The sequence below is a fragment of the Acipenser ruthenus genome, chromosome 2 (genome assembly GCF_902713425.1).
Source record: "Acipenser ruthenus chromosome 2, fAciRut3.2 maternal haplotype, whole genome shotgun sequence".
In the NCBI taxonomy this organism is placed as follows: Eukaryota; Metazoa; Chordata; class Actinopteri; order Acipenseriformes; family Acipenseridae; genus Acipenser; species Acipenser ruthenus.
The window spans coordinates 91,793,319-91,807,525 of NC_081190.1; the positions used below are offsets into that span (position 1 = coordinate 91,793,319).

Sequence of the window (14,207 nt, forward strand, 5' to 3'; positions counted from 1 at the left end):
CATTCCACATGCTGTTTTCAGGTGGGTGGTTTATCGGCAAGCACCTGATGGCTGCAATAAGTTCAGTGCCGTGAACTTCCAGCGTTACCTGTCAAGTGTCCTTGAGACCCTGCAGGGCCGCAGTGCTCGACAATCGGCCTACACGCGCAAGAGAGTGAGACTGCTGGTAATCACTCCTGGGTATGTGCTGAAATAAACTCATTCTTGCACAAATACCGCTCAAAGACTGAATAAAGACTAATTGTTCTCTGGGTTGTCTGTTGCAAACTTTAAACTTTGGGAACATCCCTTTTGTGAGCCCTTGCATTAAGTTATCAAACACAAATGTATTGTTGCCAGCAAATGGAAGTTTGATTAGCGAATATAAAATAAAAGGGTGTTCAGGATGCCATTTATGTTACAAATTTGGCAATCCCTACCCACATTAATTTATTGGCATGCTGACTGGGTCTCATTCCAACTAATTTGCTTGAGATCTGTGTTTATACCAAATTGTTAAGGAAGAAAATACGTAATGGAACTAGATTGTACAGTTTCAATGTGAAAACTCTCACCTTCAGAAGTCTGATTTACAATTCATTCATTTGTTTATCTGCAACCACAAAGGAAATTATTTCTATAATATCTAATTGTTCTGTGGAAAGATATGAATTAAAGTAGAGATTTAGCTTTATAATAAAACAACAAATGATTACATAACATGCATAAAATGAAAACATGCAAAAATTAATTTCATACTTTTGACGAAAGTATTTGGGCCATCAACACATTTCGTATGAAACCCATTTGTTGCTAATTATTGACAATTGTCATGATTGAAAACCAACACCTGATGATAATTATAGAATTAATAAATACATAATCATCAAGTGCTGAAAAATAAACTGGAAATTTGTGATTCAAAAAGGCAATAAAAATGGTTAAAACTAAAGAGTACAGCAACGATCTCAAAATGGCATTGATACAACTAAACTAAAAGGAGAAACTACCAGAAAAATAGCAGAAAAACTTGGTTTACAGAAAAGCACTGTGGGCTATTATTGACAAACACAGGAGAACAGGAACTATTGCAGTTAGCTCCAGGTGTGGAAGACCAAGAAAGATTTCTGCCAAATCTGGAAGAATTATTCGAGCAGCCCGGCAAAATCCTCAGATTGCTGCAAAAGATTTGACACAAAAATTGAGAGAAGATAGTCAAGAAATTCACGAGCGAATAATTCAACGATACCTTAACAATATGAATGTCCATGGGCGAAAACCAAGATGCAAACCTTTGTTAAAAACAATACACAAAAGAAAGCGATTGGAGTTCTCCATTGAATACTTGATATACATTGAATACCTGATTATTTCTTCAACCAAATTTTATGAATCCAAAATATAACTTTTTTTTACCAAGAAAGCAACAATATGTTTGGAGAAAGAGAAGAGAAGAATTTAAGTTCATCATGCCCAGTGTTAAACATGGTGGAGGTTGTGTGATGGTATGGCTTGTTTTTCTTCCTCTGGCACTGGTGACCTTTGTATTGTAGAAGGATCAATGAATGCTGCAAAATATCAATACATTTTGCACTCTCATTTGTTAGTCAGTGCTAGAAGGCTTATTGGACAGAAGTGTGTATTCCAGCAGCATAATTACCCTAAGCACTCAAAGCTGTATGTGGTGAAAAATGGGCAAAAATATATAATGTAGTAACAATAGTTTCAAAATACATAAAGATTGTAAGCTGTAAAAGAAGCTTGCAGTCTTTGTCAAAGTATGAAATTAGTTTTTCCATGTTATTTTTCATTTTATGCATGTTATGTAATAATTTGTTTTGTTATGAAGCTGAATCTCTACTTTAATTTATATCTTGGGAGGCTGTGTGGTCCAGTGGTTAAAGAAAAGGGCTTGTAACCAGGAGGTCCCCGGTTCAAATCCCACCTCAACCACTGACTCACTGTGTGACCCTGAGCAAGTCACTTAACCTCCTTGTGCTCCGTCTTTCGGGTGAGACGTAGTTGTAAGTGACTCTACAGCTGATGCATAGTTCATACACCCTAGTCTCTGTAAGTCACCTTGGATAAAGGCGTCTGCTAAATAAACAAATAATAATAATAATCTTTCAATAGAACAATTAAAAATTAGAAACGCCACAAAAGAAAGCGATTTCTACCATTTCTAACTGCTCAAGTACTTTTTTCTGCGACTGTTGTCCTCTTAAGGCTGTAATAACAACAAAATACCTTTGCATCACAACACAAGGATGTCCAGGACAGCTGATGAATGCTGTTCCACTCTCACATTAACACCTGCTGAAGTTGACATAGGTGGTACTCTGTGTATGATGTGACAGTAATTCTAATATCTGTTTATTCCTGTACTGCCTGGCAGTGTGTTTTCATGCATAGTCTTCCACAAAAGAATTAACTTGCACAGCATTAAATCATGTAACTCATGCAAGTCTGTGCTGGGACAATAGCTTCCTAATTAATGACCAGTTTCTACTTGGGGGGAATATTTTCCCAAACAATAGGATGGAGTATACTTTTATGTTTAGTAAAGTCCTGCTACTATGTTGAGGCTTTTTGTTTTATTTTTTATTTTTTTTATATAAACTTTCTGTGGAATCCTGTACTGGGCAGTAGTGGTAGTGAAATGTTTTTGTTGTCGGTGAATGCAATGTAAAAGCCACTTAGAGGAGAGAACAAAACATGAAGTACAATACAAGCTTATCTTGGGTGTACAATATGTATTTGTTCTTGTAAATCAGGTCCCCCAGGCTTCAAGCCCCGGCTCCTGCTGGTAAGTTTCTAGGGGTGTTTTCTGAGAATCCTCAGTCCTGTCCTGAGCCCTGGCTCTGCCATCTGGCACCCTGCCTGCACTGTGCTGTCAGCTCTCACATTCTCACATTCTCACTCTCTCTGCTGCAGATACACAGACGCCATCGATGCTGTGCAGGCCGTGCAGGCTCACCCTGACCCCGACATTCAGTCTGCCTTCACCGTGGGTGCAGTCACAGCCTGTGTGGATCCACTCAGCAGTTACATGGAGCACAGGTATCCAGAGCGCTACCCCATCTTAGCACTTCCCTTCATTTGACCAAATACTGAAATTCTGCTATTGGGTAAAGTCCCATGGTCAAGCCTTGTCTAAGCAGTGGCTGTCCAAGGTGGTAGCAGACACAGCCAGGACTGCCTATGAGCTGGCCAACTTGCCCCCTCCAAAAAATCTCACTGCCCATTCTACCAAGGGCCTTACAACTTTGTGGGCTTTATTCCAGGGTGCATCTGTCAAGGACATATGCAATGCAGCGGTGTGGGCTACTCCCCATACCTTCACTAGGTTCTACAGACTGAATGTCGTGGATCCACAAAACCCTGGCTTTGGAACTACACTGTTAAGGGTGGCTTCCCAGTCGACCCTTACAACACAGGCATAGCTACTTGTTACTGGGGTTCTGAATGGTAACGCACAAGTCAGCCTTCGGCTTAGCCTTGTAGCATTATGGTCATTCCGCAATCTTGCCCTTGCGACGGCTTTAGTACACTCACCCATTCAGTAATGGTTACATTTCGTACTTGAAAGGGGGGAACGTTAGGTTATTATCATAACCTTAGTTCCCTGAAATAGAAATGTAACCATTAACCTTCAAGGTCACTGCGTCCATGATTAAAGTAGGCTTGAAGGAAAAATGATGCTGAGATCTGTGAATGCATCCTTTTGTTCCCTCGGGGGCGGGTCCACGACTGCGTCACAGTCTCAAAGAGCAGTTTTGGCATGCAATATTCAGGACTTGGGTCTTTAGGTGGTAAATACCCATGGTTACATTTCAATTTCAGGGAACCAGGGTTAAGATCAAAACGTTTTCCCTGGTTTGCCATGTTTATTATTATGATTTACCATACCTTGTTGTTTTTAACAATGCTACCTTTGCTTTACCATGTTTTTAGCATGCTTTATTACACGTGCTATGCTATGCTTTTAATGTTGTAAACCTTTAATAAACTCAACTTTCCCATTTGTGCATGTGCACCTCTTTTTTGAGCTTTTATTAGTCTATAATAAATTGTCATCCACAACTTAAACAGTCAATCAGAATTCTAAGGTAGAACTATAAGAAGACACATGCTGGGGAAGTGTCCTGTTGAAGACATTAGTCAAAACATTTGTGTCCTTGACTTAGTTTCTGATAGTTTTGTCTAAGTGTGATCTGACTCTTCAGCTACTTCTTCAAGCTAACTAAATTACACCTCACACATGTAAGCATCCCTTGTATGTGTTATATGTTTGTGCTCTTTTTTGGGTGGTTCAATGTTTTTTTTTTCCCTTAGTTCAGACAACACTTGTGTTTTGATTGGATTGAACAATTTAGTTTGAACAATTTAAAAGAGCAGTTGTTTTTTACCTTTATTATTCTTTGTCCCCTGCTTCCTACTTAATGTCTTTGTATTTGCCATAGTCTCTAGTCTCTGCTGTGACTCCCACCAACCTCCCTTCAGCTGGCTCCTCTAGACTGATAAGCAGCCTTTGAAAATAGAAGATTTGCACCTATGTATTGAAGTGGGGCCCTACTTTTCATCAACACTTATTAGCTTTCATAACTGTTTGCCAGCTTCTGTGTGGGTTCACTTTGTTTGAAACCCTCTATGAAGGGAAAGACACTGTGATTTCCAATAAGCTCTGTCCAACCTCACCTAGAAAGGACAAAACCTTCATCAGAGTTGACAGCTTTTTAGATTACTCTGGGATTTACTGGATGGGGTGAATCATTAAACTAACCTAATTGAAGCACACCTTCCACAGATATAATACAGAGCCCTATTTTGAACAAATGGTCACAAGTGCAAACAGCATGAAGTAAAGATGGTTTAAAGTTATGCCACTAGGATTTTGTTTTGTTTTGCTGTTTTAGTATTCTGAATTAGTTTGCTTATATGAATGAATGTTTGTTTCAAAGTTATTTATAAATGTAATAGGCTTGTGCAAGTGCATTGAGTTAGCTTCAAGACAAGGGTCACCATGCTCTGCCCTGCGGTGTATAAAACAGATTGACTTTTCTCCTTCAACAGTTCTAAGGGTTAAGCTTGTCTATGCTTGTATAATAAATACATCCTGGCATGTCTGACTGTTTCAAAATTAGATCTCATGTTAGAGGATGAGTTGGTATGAAGAGTTTGTTATCTATAATCTGAAGAAAGCAGTTGAGTCTGTCCTTTAGAATACCCCCGATCAGCTCTCACTAAAAGCCAGTGTTAGTTGACTTTTTGTCAGCGCAAGCTACTCGTTCCCAAGCCATGGTGAAAAAACTATTTTACTGGGTCGCCATTATATATTATATCTTCACTTACAAGAGATCCTGTTTGTTACTGTTTATTATATGTGAATAATACACATGTAAAAAAAAAAAAAGAATATAAAAATCACACTTTGCAGAAATGAAAATTCATCAATGTGCTGTAAATCTAATGACCAAACTTATAGATAAATGCCATGAAGTAAAATCCACTGTTATATTATAACTTTTTTTTTTTTTTTATAATCTTTTTTTTTTTCATTTTTACCTTTTAGATTTCTATTTCCGAAGTTCTTGGAACAGTGTTCTCAAGGTATGTGTACATGGGTGAGTCCACTACTGCATTCAAGCAGTGTGGTAAGAATGGTAAATCACTGGATCTGAACATAATGCTATTCACTTTTTATGATGTTTGCAATCATTCTAAGTGATTTATTGTTGCAGTTAATCAAATATTGTTGTCTGTGTTATTGTGCTTTGACTGTGAGTTAAGGAGCTGCACTTCGCTTCAGTGTTTGAGTCATTTCAATAAGAACCACTCGGTTAAATCAGTACATTTGAAGCTAATAACTTTAATGATTAGGTTAGGTGCCTTAAAACACACTGTAGAATACATCTTGTATGTGTACCCTATTTATTTATTTATTTATTTATTTATTTATTTTCACTAAAACCTAGAAAATGATTGCAATCTGTGGCTATCGCAAGGTAGTTTGTACAAGGCAATCTCTGAGCTTGTTTTTTTTTTTTTGGTTTGTTTGTTTCCATGCTGCAGGTGTGGTCAGCAATGTAGTTTTCACTGGCCTGACTGGCGAGCAGAGACACCCCCTGCTTCTGCAGCTCCAGCACCTCATCCGAGCTGCCAACCCTACAGCAGCCTTCATCCTTGCTGAGAAGGGGGCCGTCACCAGGTGAGAGACCAAAGATAGGGGGGATGAGTTGAGACAAACGAGAGCTTAGAGACAAACAGTAGATTCAATACCTTTCGGTCTTGAATTTGTCTTGATGCTGCTTGCGTGCCTGCCTGCCTTAGTCCAAAGCCAAAACTGACCAACTTGTAGCATGCTTTGAATTGGCCATGTTTTGAATTCAGTGCCCACCACATAAACAGCATTCTTTAATCTGGACAATACAATTAGATGACTTAAATACATATATTGTAAGTAAATGTTTGATTACATGTGATATAAATAGAAAACACAATGGTTCTTTGTGGGTAACTCAAAAATAATGAATTTTTGTGAGTAAAGACATTAGTAACTCTGGACTTTGTCTCTCAGTGTTTGTCTTCCCTCACTTATTGATAATTTTTGTGTTACCTGCATAGAACCATTGTGTATCCTCACAAGTCAAGAAGTGGGGGGACCATGTCTGTCTGTGTCTGTCTGTCTGTCTGTCTGTCAGTCTTTCACACATTTGTACTTGTGGTGAATATGTAGATCATGGTGTTCTACTTTTTCATAATTCTTCTAGCACGGTTTTTATATTAACAGCCATAACAGGGAATGTATGTTATTAACATACTTGTTTTTTATGATGTGGACTAAGTTGCAAATCCTAAATAAGTTAAATGCCCACCCCTTAGCAGAGTGTTAAAGAAACTGGAGATAAACATTCCAAGACCATTTAAAAGCAAACATGTTCATTGTAAAACTGTCCTGCATCCAGGAATGAAGACGTGGAGCTGATTTTATCTGGGAGCATTTTTACAGAACCCAGTCTGCTAAGATCACGATATTTAATGTATCCTGGCTGGTGAGTAAGGCCGTATTTATCAATGTTACTGCTTTCCACCCATCATCTTTCTTACTAACTTGTTGTAAAACTGTTGGTACAGTTAGATTTCCTAGATTTAAAGTCATAGAATTTCAATATTTAGGCAGACTGTTCTTGATCTGATATAATATTGCATGCTCTGATTTTTCAAACATGAATTCTCAAAAAATAGAGTTCTTCCTATGTTCCTATATATATATATATATATATATATATATATATATATATATATATATATATATATATATAATTTATTATTAAGAAGAATACATTGAATAAACTAATCTAACTACAAGGTTACCAGATCGAAGTAACTTTATTTCAATTTGGATGTTCTAACAGGAGTGATGGCAAATTCAGTTCTGGACCTGTCTTTCCATCCATGACCCTGATCACTATCCGCTTCAGTCGATCTCTGGAGAAGCCCCGCTTCATGACTCGCTGTAAAGGTTAGCATTGTTTCAAGATCCTCCAGGGCAGAGTTGTGACCAATATTAGAATGTAAACAGTGCTTATGTGAAAGATACCATGGAACCTTTAACATCTACAGTGTAGACAGGATGTCTAATCTTCTCTTAAGGCTGACACCCCCAAATCACAGCGACCGCATATGTTGGTTGTGTTCTGTCCAAGAGGGATGATTGCTCTTTATTGATCCACCAACAGAACATCGCGCTGTGGTGGTCAGCCTCCAAATAATTACCAGCCTGACCTTGCTTAGCTTCTTTGGTCTGATAATTAATCATTTAACGTGGGATTGCTACAATACTTTGTTTCAATATAATAGTTTTCATAATTATGCACTAATAAGTACATTTATATTGTTCTCTTTCACAGCATTAAAATCGTCACTGAAACCAAATCCTTTCACTGAAAATGTGTACAACATCCAGGGTAGAATTCGATTTTCAGGTAAAAACAATGCTTTTGAAGGTTGTGAAGATTTTTTTCTTTTTCAAAGCACATGTGAGAAGGCTTTCCTGATCTATATACCTAGCTTTTTATTCCTATTGAAATTTCTCATTTAAATGTGTTATGCATCCCAAGTTTTTTTTACAACAAGTTTGGGTCTCAAATCATCCAGTTGCCCTTTTCTGTTTTATTTTTAGTTATTTAATATAATATATTCAATTATTTTATTTGTTTACTGGATATATTCAGAACAATATATATCTATCTATCTCTATCTATCTCACTGTGCATATGTGAACTATATTGTACTACTGTCCTACTACTGTTTTTTATTTTTCTGCTGCCTGGGCAGGGTATCTCAATATATAATTATAATACCTCAGCAATTCAATTCCAAATGATTAATTTGCCAGACTCTGAGAAGGTGGTCGAAGTGAGCCACCACACCCTGACCAACAGCCTGAGCCTGCTCCCTGTGCAGGAGGGGCCCTCCCCCCCTTCTCAGAATGGGGGCGCCAGGCAAGAACCCTCCGACTGCTTTATCATGTTTGACGGCATCTGTCTGAGTGAGGAGGCCTTGAGGGACTGGCTCAGACAGTGTGCCAAGCAGGTAACACCAACCCAGCTTTCCTTTTAAAGCTTGAACCCTGTGGAGCTGCAATTTTTAATAGTGCAACCATGTATTATCTTATTTATTTAGGGGATTTGATTTAGGGGCTTTTAAGTACAGTTGTCCCAAAGAGCATCTAGCATGAAATATCATGAGTTACTAATATATTCTATTTGTTGTTTAGGTTCACTTTTGAATTACTTTTCTGGTTCATTCATCACATCCCGCTGTCCAAGAGTGTAGTCATTGAGCTGTACCACTGTGGATGTAGAAATAACCAAATTTGCGCAGAGTAAAATGTGTTGCAGTAGGACAGGTTAAGGGTTAATGATTAATGGACTTGATGTACTTAGAATTTAACCATGATTTGGATAATTCAGTTGAGGACAGAGTGCTTAAACGTCTATGTTTTAAAAAGTCACCAGGATGTTGGGACCAAAACAGAAAACGAGGCAGACAGAAAATAAACAACAAGAATACAGATAACCTTGACATTCCATGCTCGTAACAAGTTGCTCTTGCGGTTCTTTCTTACTAGTTTTATAATAAGTATTTTTTATATATATTTATACATACAGACGTGCTCAAATTTGTTGGTACCCTTACAGCTCATTGAAATAATGCTTCATTCCTCCTGAAAAGTGATGAAATTAAAAGCTATTTTATCATGTATACTTGCATGCCTTTGGTATGTCATAGAATAAAGCAAAGAAGCTGTGAAAAGAGATGAATTATTGCTTATTCTACAAAGATATTCTAAAATGGCCTGGACACATTTGTTGGTACCCCTTAGAAAAGATAATAAATAATTGGATTATAGTGATATTTCAAACTAATTAGTTTCTTTAATTAGTATCACACATGTCTCCAATCTTGTAATCCGTCATTCAGCCTATTTAAATGGAGAAAAGTAGTCACTGTGCTGTTTGGTATCATTGTGTGCACCACACTGAACATGGACCAGAGAAAGCAAAGGAGAGAGTTGTCTGAGGAGATCAGAAAGAAAATAATAGACAAGCATGGTAAAGGTAAAGGCTACAAGACCATCTCCAAGCAGCTTGATGTTCCTGTGACAACAGTTGCAAATATTATTAAGAAGTTTAAGGTCCATGGAACTGTAGCCAACCTCCCTGGGCGCGGCTGCAAGAGGAAAATCGACCCCAGAGTGAACAGAAGGATAGTGTGAATGGTAGAAAAAGAACCAAGGATAACTGCCAAAGAGATACAAGCTGAACTCCAAGGTGAAGGTCCGTCAGTTTCTGGTCGCACCATCCGTCGCTTTTTGAGCGAAAGTGGGCTCCATGGAAGAAGACCCAGGAGGACTCCACTTTTGAAAGAAAAACATAAAAAAGCCAGACTGGAATTTGCTAAAATGCATATTGACAAGCCACAATCCTTCTGGGAGAATGTCCTTTGGACAGATGAGTCAAAACTGGAGCTTTTTGGCAAGTCACATCAGCTCTATGTTCACAGATGAAAAAATGAAGCTTTCAAAGAAAAGAACACCATACCTACAGTGAAACATGGAGGAGGCTCGGTTATGTTTTGGGGCTGCTTTGCTGCGCCTGGCACAGGGTGCCTTGAATCTGTGCAGGGCACAATGAAATCTCAAGACTATCAAGGCATTCTGGAGCGAAACGTACTGCCCAGTGTCAGAAAGCTCTGTCTCAGTCGCAGGTCATGGGTCCTCCAACAGGATAATGACCCAAAACACACAGCTAAAAGCACCCAAGAATGGATAAGAACAAAACATTGGACTATTCTGAAGTGGCCTTCTATGAGTCCTGATCTGAATCCTATCGAACATCTATGGAAAGAGCTGAAACTTGCAGTCTGGAGAAGGCACCCATCAAACCTGAGACAGCTGGAGCAGTTTGCTCAGGAAGAGTGGGCCAAACTACCTGTTAACAGGTGCAGAAGTCTCATTGAGAGCTACAGAAAACGTTTGATTGCAGTGATTGCCTCTAAAGGTTGTGCAACAAAATATTAGGTTAGCGGTCCCATTTTTGTCCATGCCATTTTTATTTGTTTTCTTATTTACAATATTATGTTGAATTAAAAAATCAAAAGCAAAGTCTGATTTCTATTAAATATGGAATAAACAATGGTGGATGCTAATTACTTTTGTCAGTTTCAAGTTATTTCAGAGAAAATTGTGCATTCTTCGTTTTTTGTGGAGGGGTACCAACAAATTTGAGCACGTCTGTATATAAAAAAAGATCATTAAGTCCTCTTTTACAAAAAAAACCCAACCTCATAGCATGGTAGATTATCTTGAAGAACACCAACAATATATAAGCATACTGTCCAGAGACACATTAACCCAGCCCCTTGCTAATAAATGCTATTAACATTTAAATGCAGTCACAGCTGAAATATAGTTCACTCCTGATAACAAAGGCTCTCTTTCCCACAAAAGATAATTTGCCAATATCAGTATTTTCTCACAGAACCCTCCAAAGAAAGCCCTGAAGAGACACGAGACCTTGACAATGCAGGAAATCAAGAGCATTCATGTGAGTATTGCTAGAGGATGATCCCATTCACTTAACTAACATGAAAGTTAAATATGAATGAAAATTAGATGAGTGAAGCAGGTGATCTATACATGACTGACTAGGTTTATTTATTTAGATTGTTTCTTTACATTCTTTACCTGGCTTTACTGTAGGGTCAAATAACCATATGACTGGTACTGTGAATTTTAAAGAAAGGCTGTCTGTTAGCAAGTTCCAGCATGAAATCCTGTCATACTGGTCCATTCAAGAAATACATTCTCAGTGTCAGTTTTCTAATATGAACCTGTCCAAACCCTACGTCTGTATTCCATTCAGGTGAAGAGACACTTGGAACCCCTTCCGGCCGGGTACTTTTACAACGGGACCCAGTTTATTAACCACTTTGGAGAGAAAATGGACTTCCATCCATGTATCCTTTCAAATGTTTTATATTTAAAGTAACCTTGTTTGAAGAATGGTACATTGGTCACCATTCACAAACTCTGAATAGCTCAAAGTGTTATATGTAAAGCTTGTCTTAAATGCATATGCTTAACTTTATGACTTTATAGGTCTGATCTATCACGGTCTTTAAAATTATTAATGTTGCCAAACTAGTAACCAACACCATAGATAAACTTTTGGCTCCTTCATTGAACCACCTTGTAACACAAAAAATGGTGGAAATTCCATTTTGGTGTAATTATTTTAATAAGCCACGAGTTATGCCTTTTGACCACTGTTATTAGCAATCTGAACAATGAATTGCTTTAAAAAAGAAACATGTCTTACTAACAAATAGATATGGAGACAGTAAAGAGAAGAGTAGTTTTAAGTAAAACATCTTTTGTCTACTTTTACAGATGACTGTAGTGCTGTTGTAAAAACTTTGAGAAGAAAAGACCTGTGCAAGGAATAGTTGCTGCATTGGACAGTAGATCTGTAGTTTCTGTTCACATTGGTGTTTGAGGTCTGTTGGGTACACAATCTGTTTTCCTTACATCGTTGCCCTCCCAGTGATGGAGCAGTTTATCTCTGAGTATGTGGAGGAGGCCAACCGGGAGATTGAGCGGTACAACCGTGAGCTGGAGCAGCAGAGGCACGTGGACTTGTTTGAGCCTTAAAGGTCGTCCACAAGCTCCACAACCCGCAGATCATTTCCACATACAGCACAACAGCGGTACCTTACAGAGGGGCTGCATCAACCCTCTCGGTTAGCATGCATTAAACCATACTTGGATATTCCATGTACTAGGGAATGGGACCAGGGTTTAACAGCAGCCTATAAGAGAAGTGATTTTATTGTATGCATATGTGTGTGTGTGTGTGTGTGTGTGTGTGTGTGTGTGTGTGTGTGTATATATATATATATATATATATATATATATATATATATATATATATATATATATAAAACCCAGGCACCAAATCTGTCAATGTAAGGTCCCCACATGGGCCGGTTCTGAAATCTCAAATGGGTTTTCCAAAGAAAACGCTCCAAACAGTTACTTGATACGACACACACCTGTTTACCCAAAGTTTCAAAGTGCGAGACAGGCACAGCTATTACACTACCTGCAGCAATGAGGGGCAATGCATTAATGTGGTATTTGTCTTCGAGATGGATTAGTCTGCAGAAAATAAAGCAGTTTGAATAACAAAAGAGTGGGGCTAAAGCTAGAAGTGAGGGTATGGAAATTATGTTGCCCCATTAGGGGGTGCCAGTCACTTCACCACTTTATACTTCAATCCCATTCCAGCTGTAAAACTAGATGGTAGCAGCACCCCTGTGCTAAAATTATCTTAGTCAGGTCGAATGGTTGGTCTGCCTAATTAAATAATCACTTTAAAAGTTTAGAAAAGTTGTTTTAAATAATAAATGCTCAGCTACATTTTGTAGTTACCTAGCGGAACGTGGTTGGGCATGATGACCACCTTGAGTGGTTGACTGGTACCTAAACAGTCAATCAGCGTACTACAGAGGCTGTATTTGATTTTCAGAAGCTTAATGCACCAGTTTTGTGGGGCAACAATTTACATAGACCATTCCACTTCATTGCGGGTGGGGAGGGTGGGTTGTGGGCGGGTAAGGGTTGGGATTGATTGCTTGGGTGTCTTTAAGAATGCCTGAGAGAAGTTCTATAGGAAGAACAGTAGTAGCAACATACTAAAGCTGATTACTTATGCTATGCATGCCTCATGCTTGTCTATTGAAATGAGTGCCTGAACAGCTAAATAATCACTGTTACTAAAAGGGGGTTATCAGTGTTTAAAGAGTAGTACAACTTTTTAATGCTCTGGTAAGGTCAAATCTATATCCTTATTTGTCGATAAGGGTGAGAACATACTCACAAAAACTTTATTCAATAGCAGTCCGTTTAAAAGCATCGGAGTGCGTTGAGATTTTTTTAATGAAAGTGAACTTCACCTTCACAGAGATTTAACATAAAGCCTCAGGTGTTCATTATTAGGAAAACAAATCTGTCAACATCTCTGCATTTATACAGGGTATTCCCCTATAAGCCCCTGTATGGCTTCAAACTGGGGTAGGAAATAAAGGCTACATTTTTGTTGACTCTTGACATTTTTTTACATTTGCCATCTTTAACATCCAATGAATGTATGGAAGACAGTGATTTTTACTTTTACTTTTCACATCAATTAGACCTTGTAAACTACTGACCTAGAAGCCAGGTGTATTACTATCTGTGATCCCTTCCCATTGTCTCATTGCTATTTAAATACATGTGGTGTTGACACTGTCTAAAGGCTTGTCTACAACTCCGATTGATTTTTGATGTTGTTTACAGGCCACTCATTTAGGTATGATAAAGATTTGACCTTGGAGTTAATTCTATACAGAGCGATCAGTACTGGCCTAGAACCTGCAATGTTGAAGGCCTGGAACTGGAAGACAGATTAAAGAATTGAAGTTGTTTTAAGTCCCCTGTGATCAAGTATGCTCTGGTTACTTGAAAGCACTGCTGGCCCCTGCATGTTAGCTATGAAATATTTCAGTGTATTAACTGACAAAGCCATATGCTTTAAAACAGTAGTCGTACCACTGTTGTATCTGAAACTAGCGTTTAATAGCTTAAGGAAAAAGAAAAAAAGCAATTACTTTGGCCTCCTTGA

The 14,207-nt window shown here is 38.2% G+C and overlaps 1 protein-coding gene across 1 annotated transcript in view; it reads left to right on the top strand.

Moving 5' to 3' along the window:
- Positions 1-12,401, top strand: part of LOC117408573 (dynein axonemal assembly factor 9-like) — a 38,020-nt gene extending 25,619 nt beyond the window's left edge. The window contains exons 27-37 of the mRNA XM_034013689.3: positions 22-180; positions 2,914-3,039; positions 5,552-5,589; positions 6,052-6,187; positions 6,945-7,031; positions 7,395-7,501; positions 7,890-7,964; positions 8,378-8,574; positions 11,025-11,090; positions 11,409-11,502; positions 12,090-12,401. Coding sequence (XP_033869580.3) covers positions 22-180; positions 2,914-3,039; positions 5,552-5,589; positions 6,052-6,187; positions 6,945-7,031; positions 7,395-7,501; positions 7,890-7,964; positions 8,378-8,574; positions 11,025-11,090; positions 11,409-11,502; positions 12,090-12,196 — 1,192 coding nt within the window. The 3' untranslated portion in view covers positions 12,197-12,401. The remainder of the gene's footprint in view (positions 1-21; positions 181-2,913; positions 3,040-5,551; positions 5,590-6,051; positions 6,188-6,944; positions 7,032-7,394; positions 7,502-7,889; positions 7,965-8,377; positions 8,575-11,024; positions 11,091-11,408; positions 11,503-12,089) is intronic.
- Positions 12,402-14,207: the final 1,806 nt, after the last annotated feature.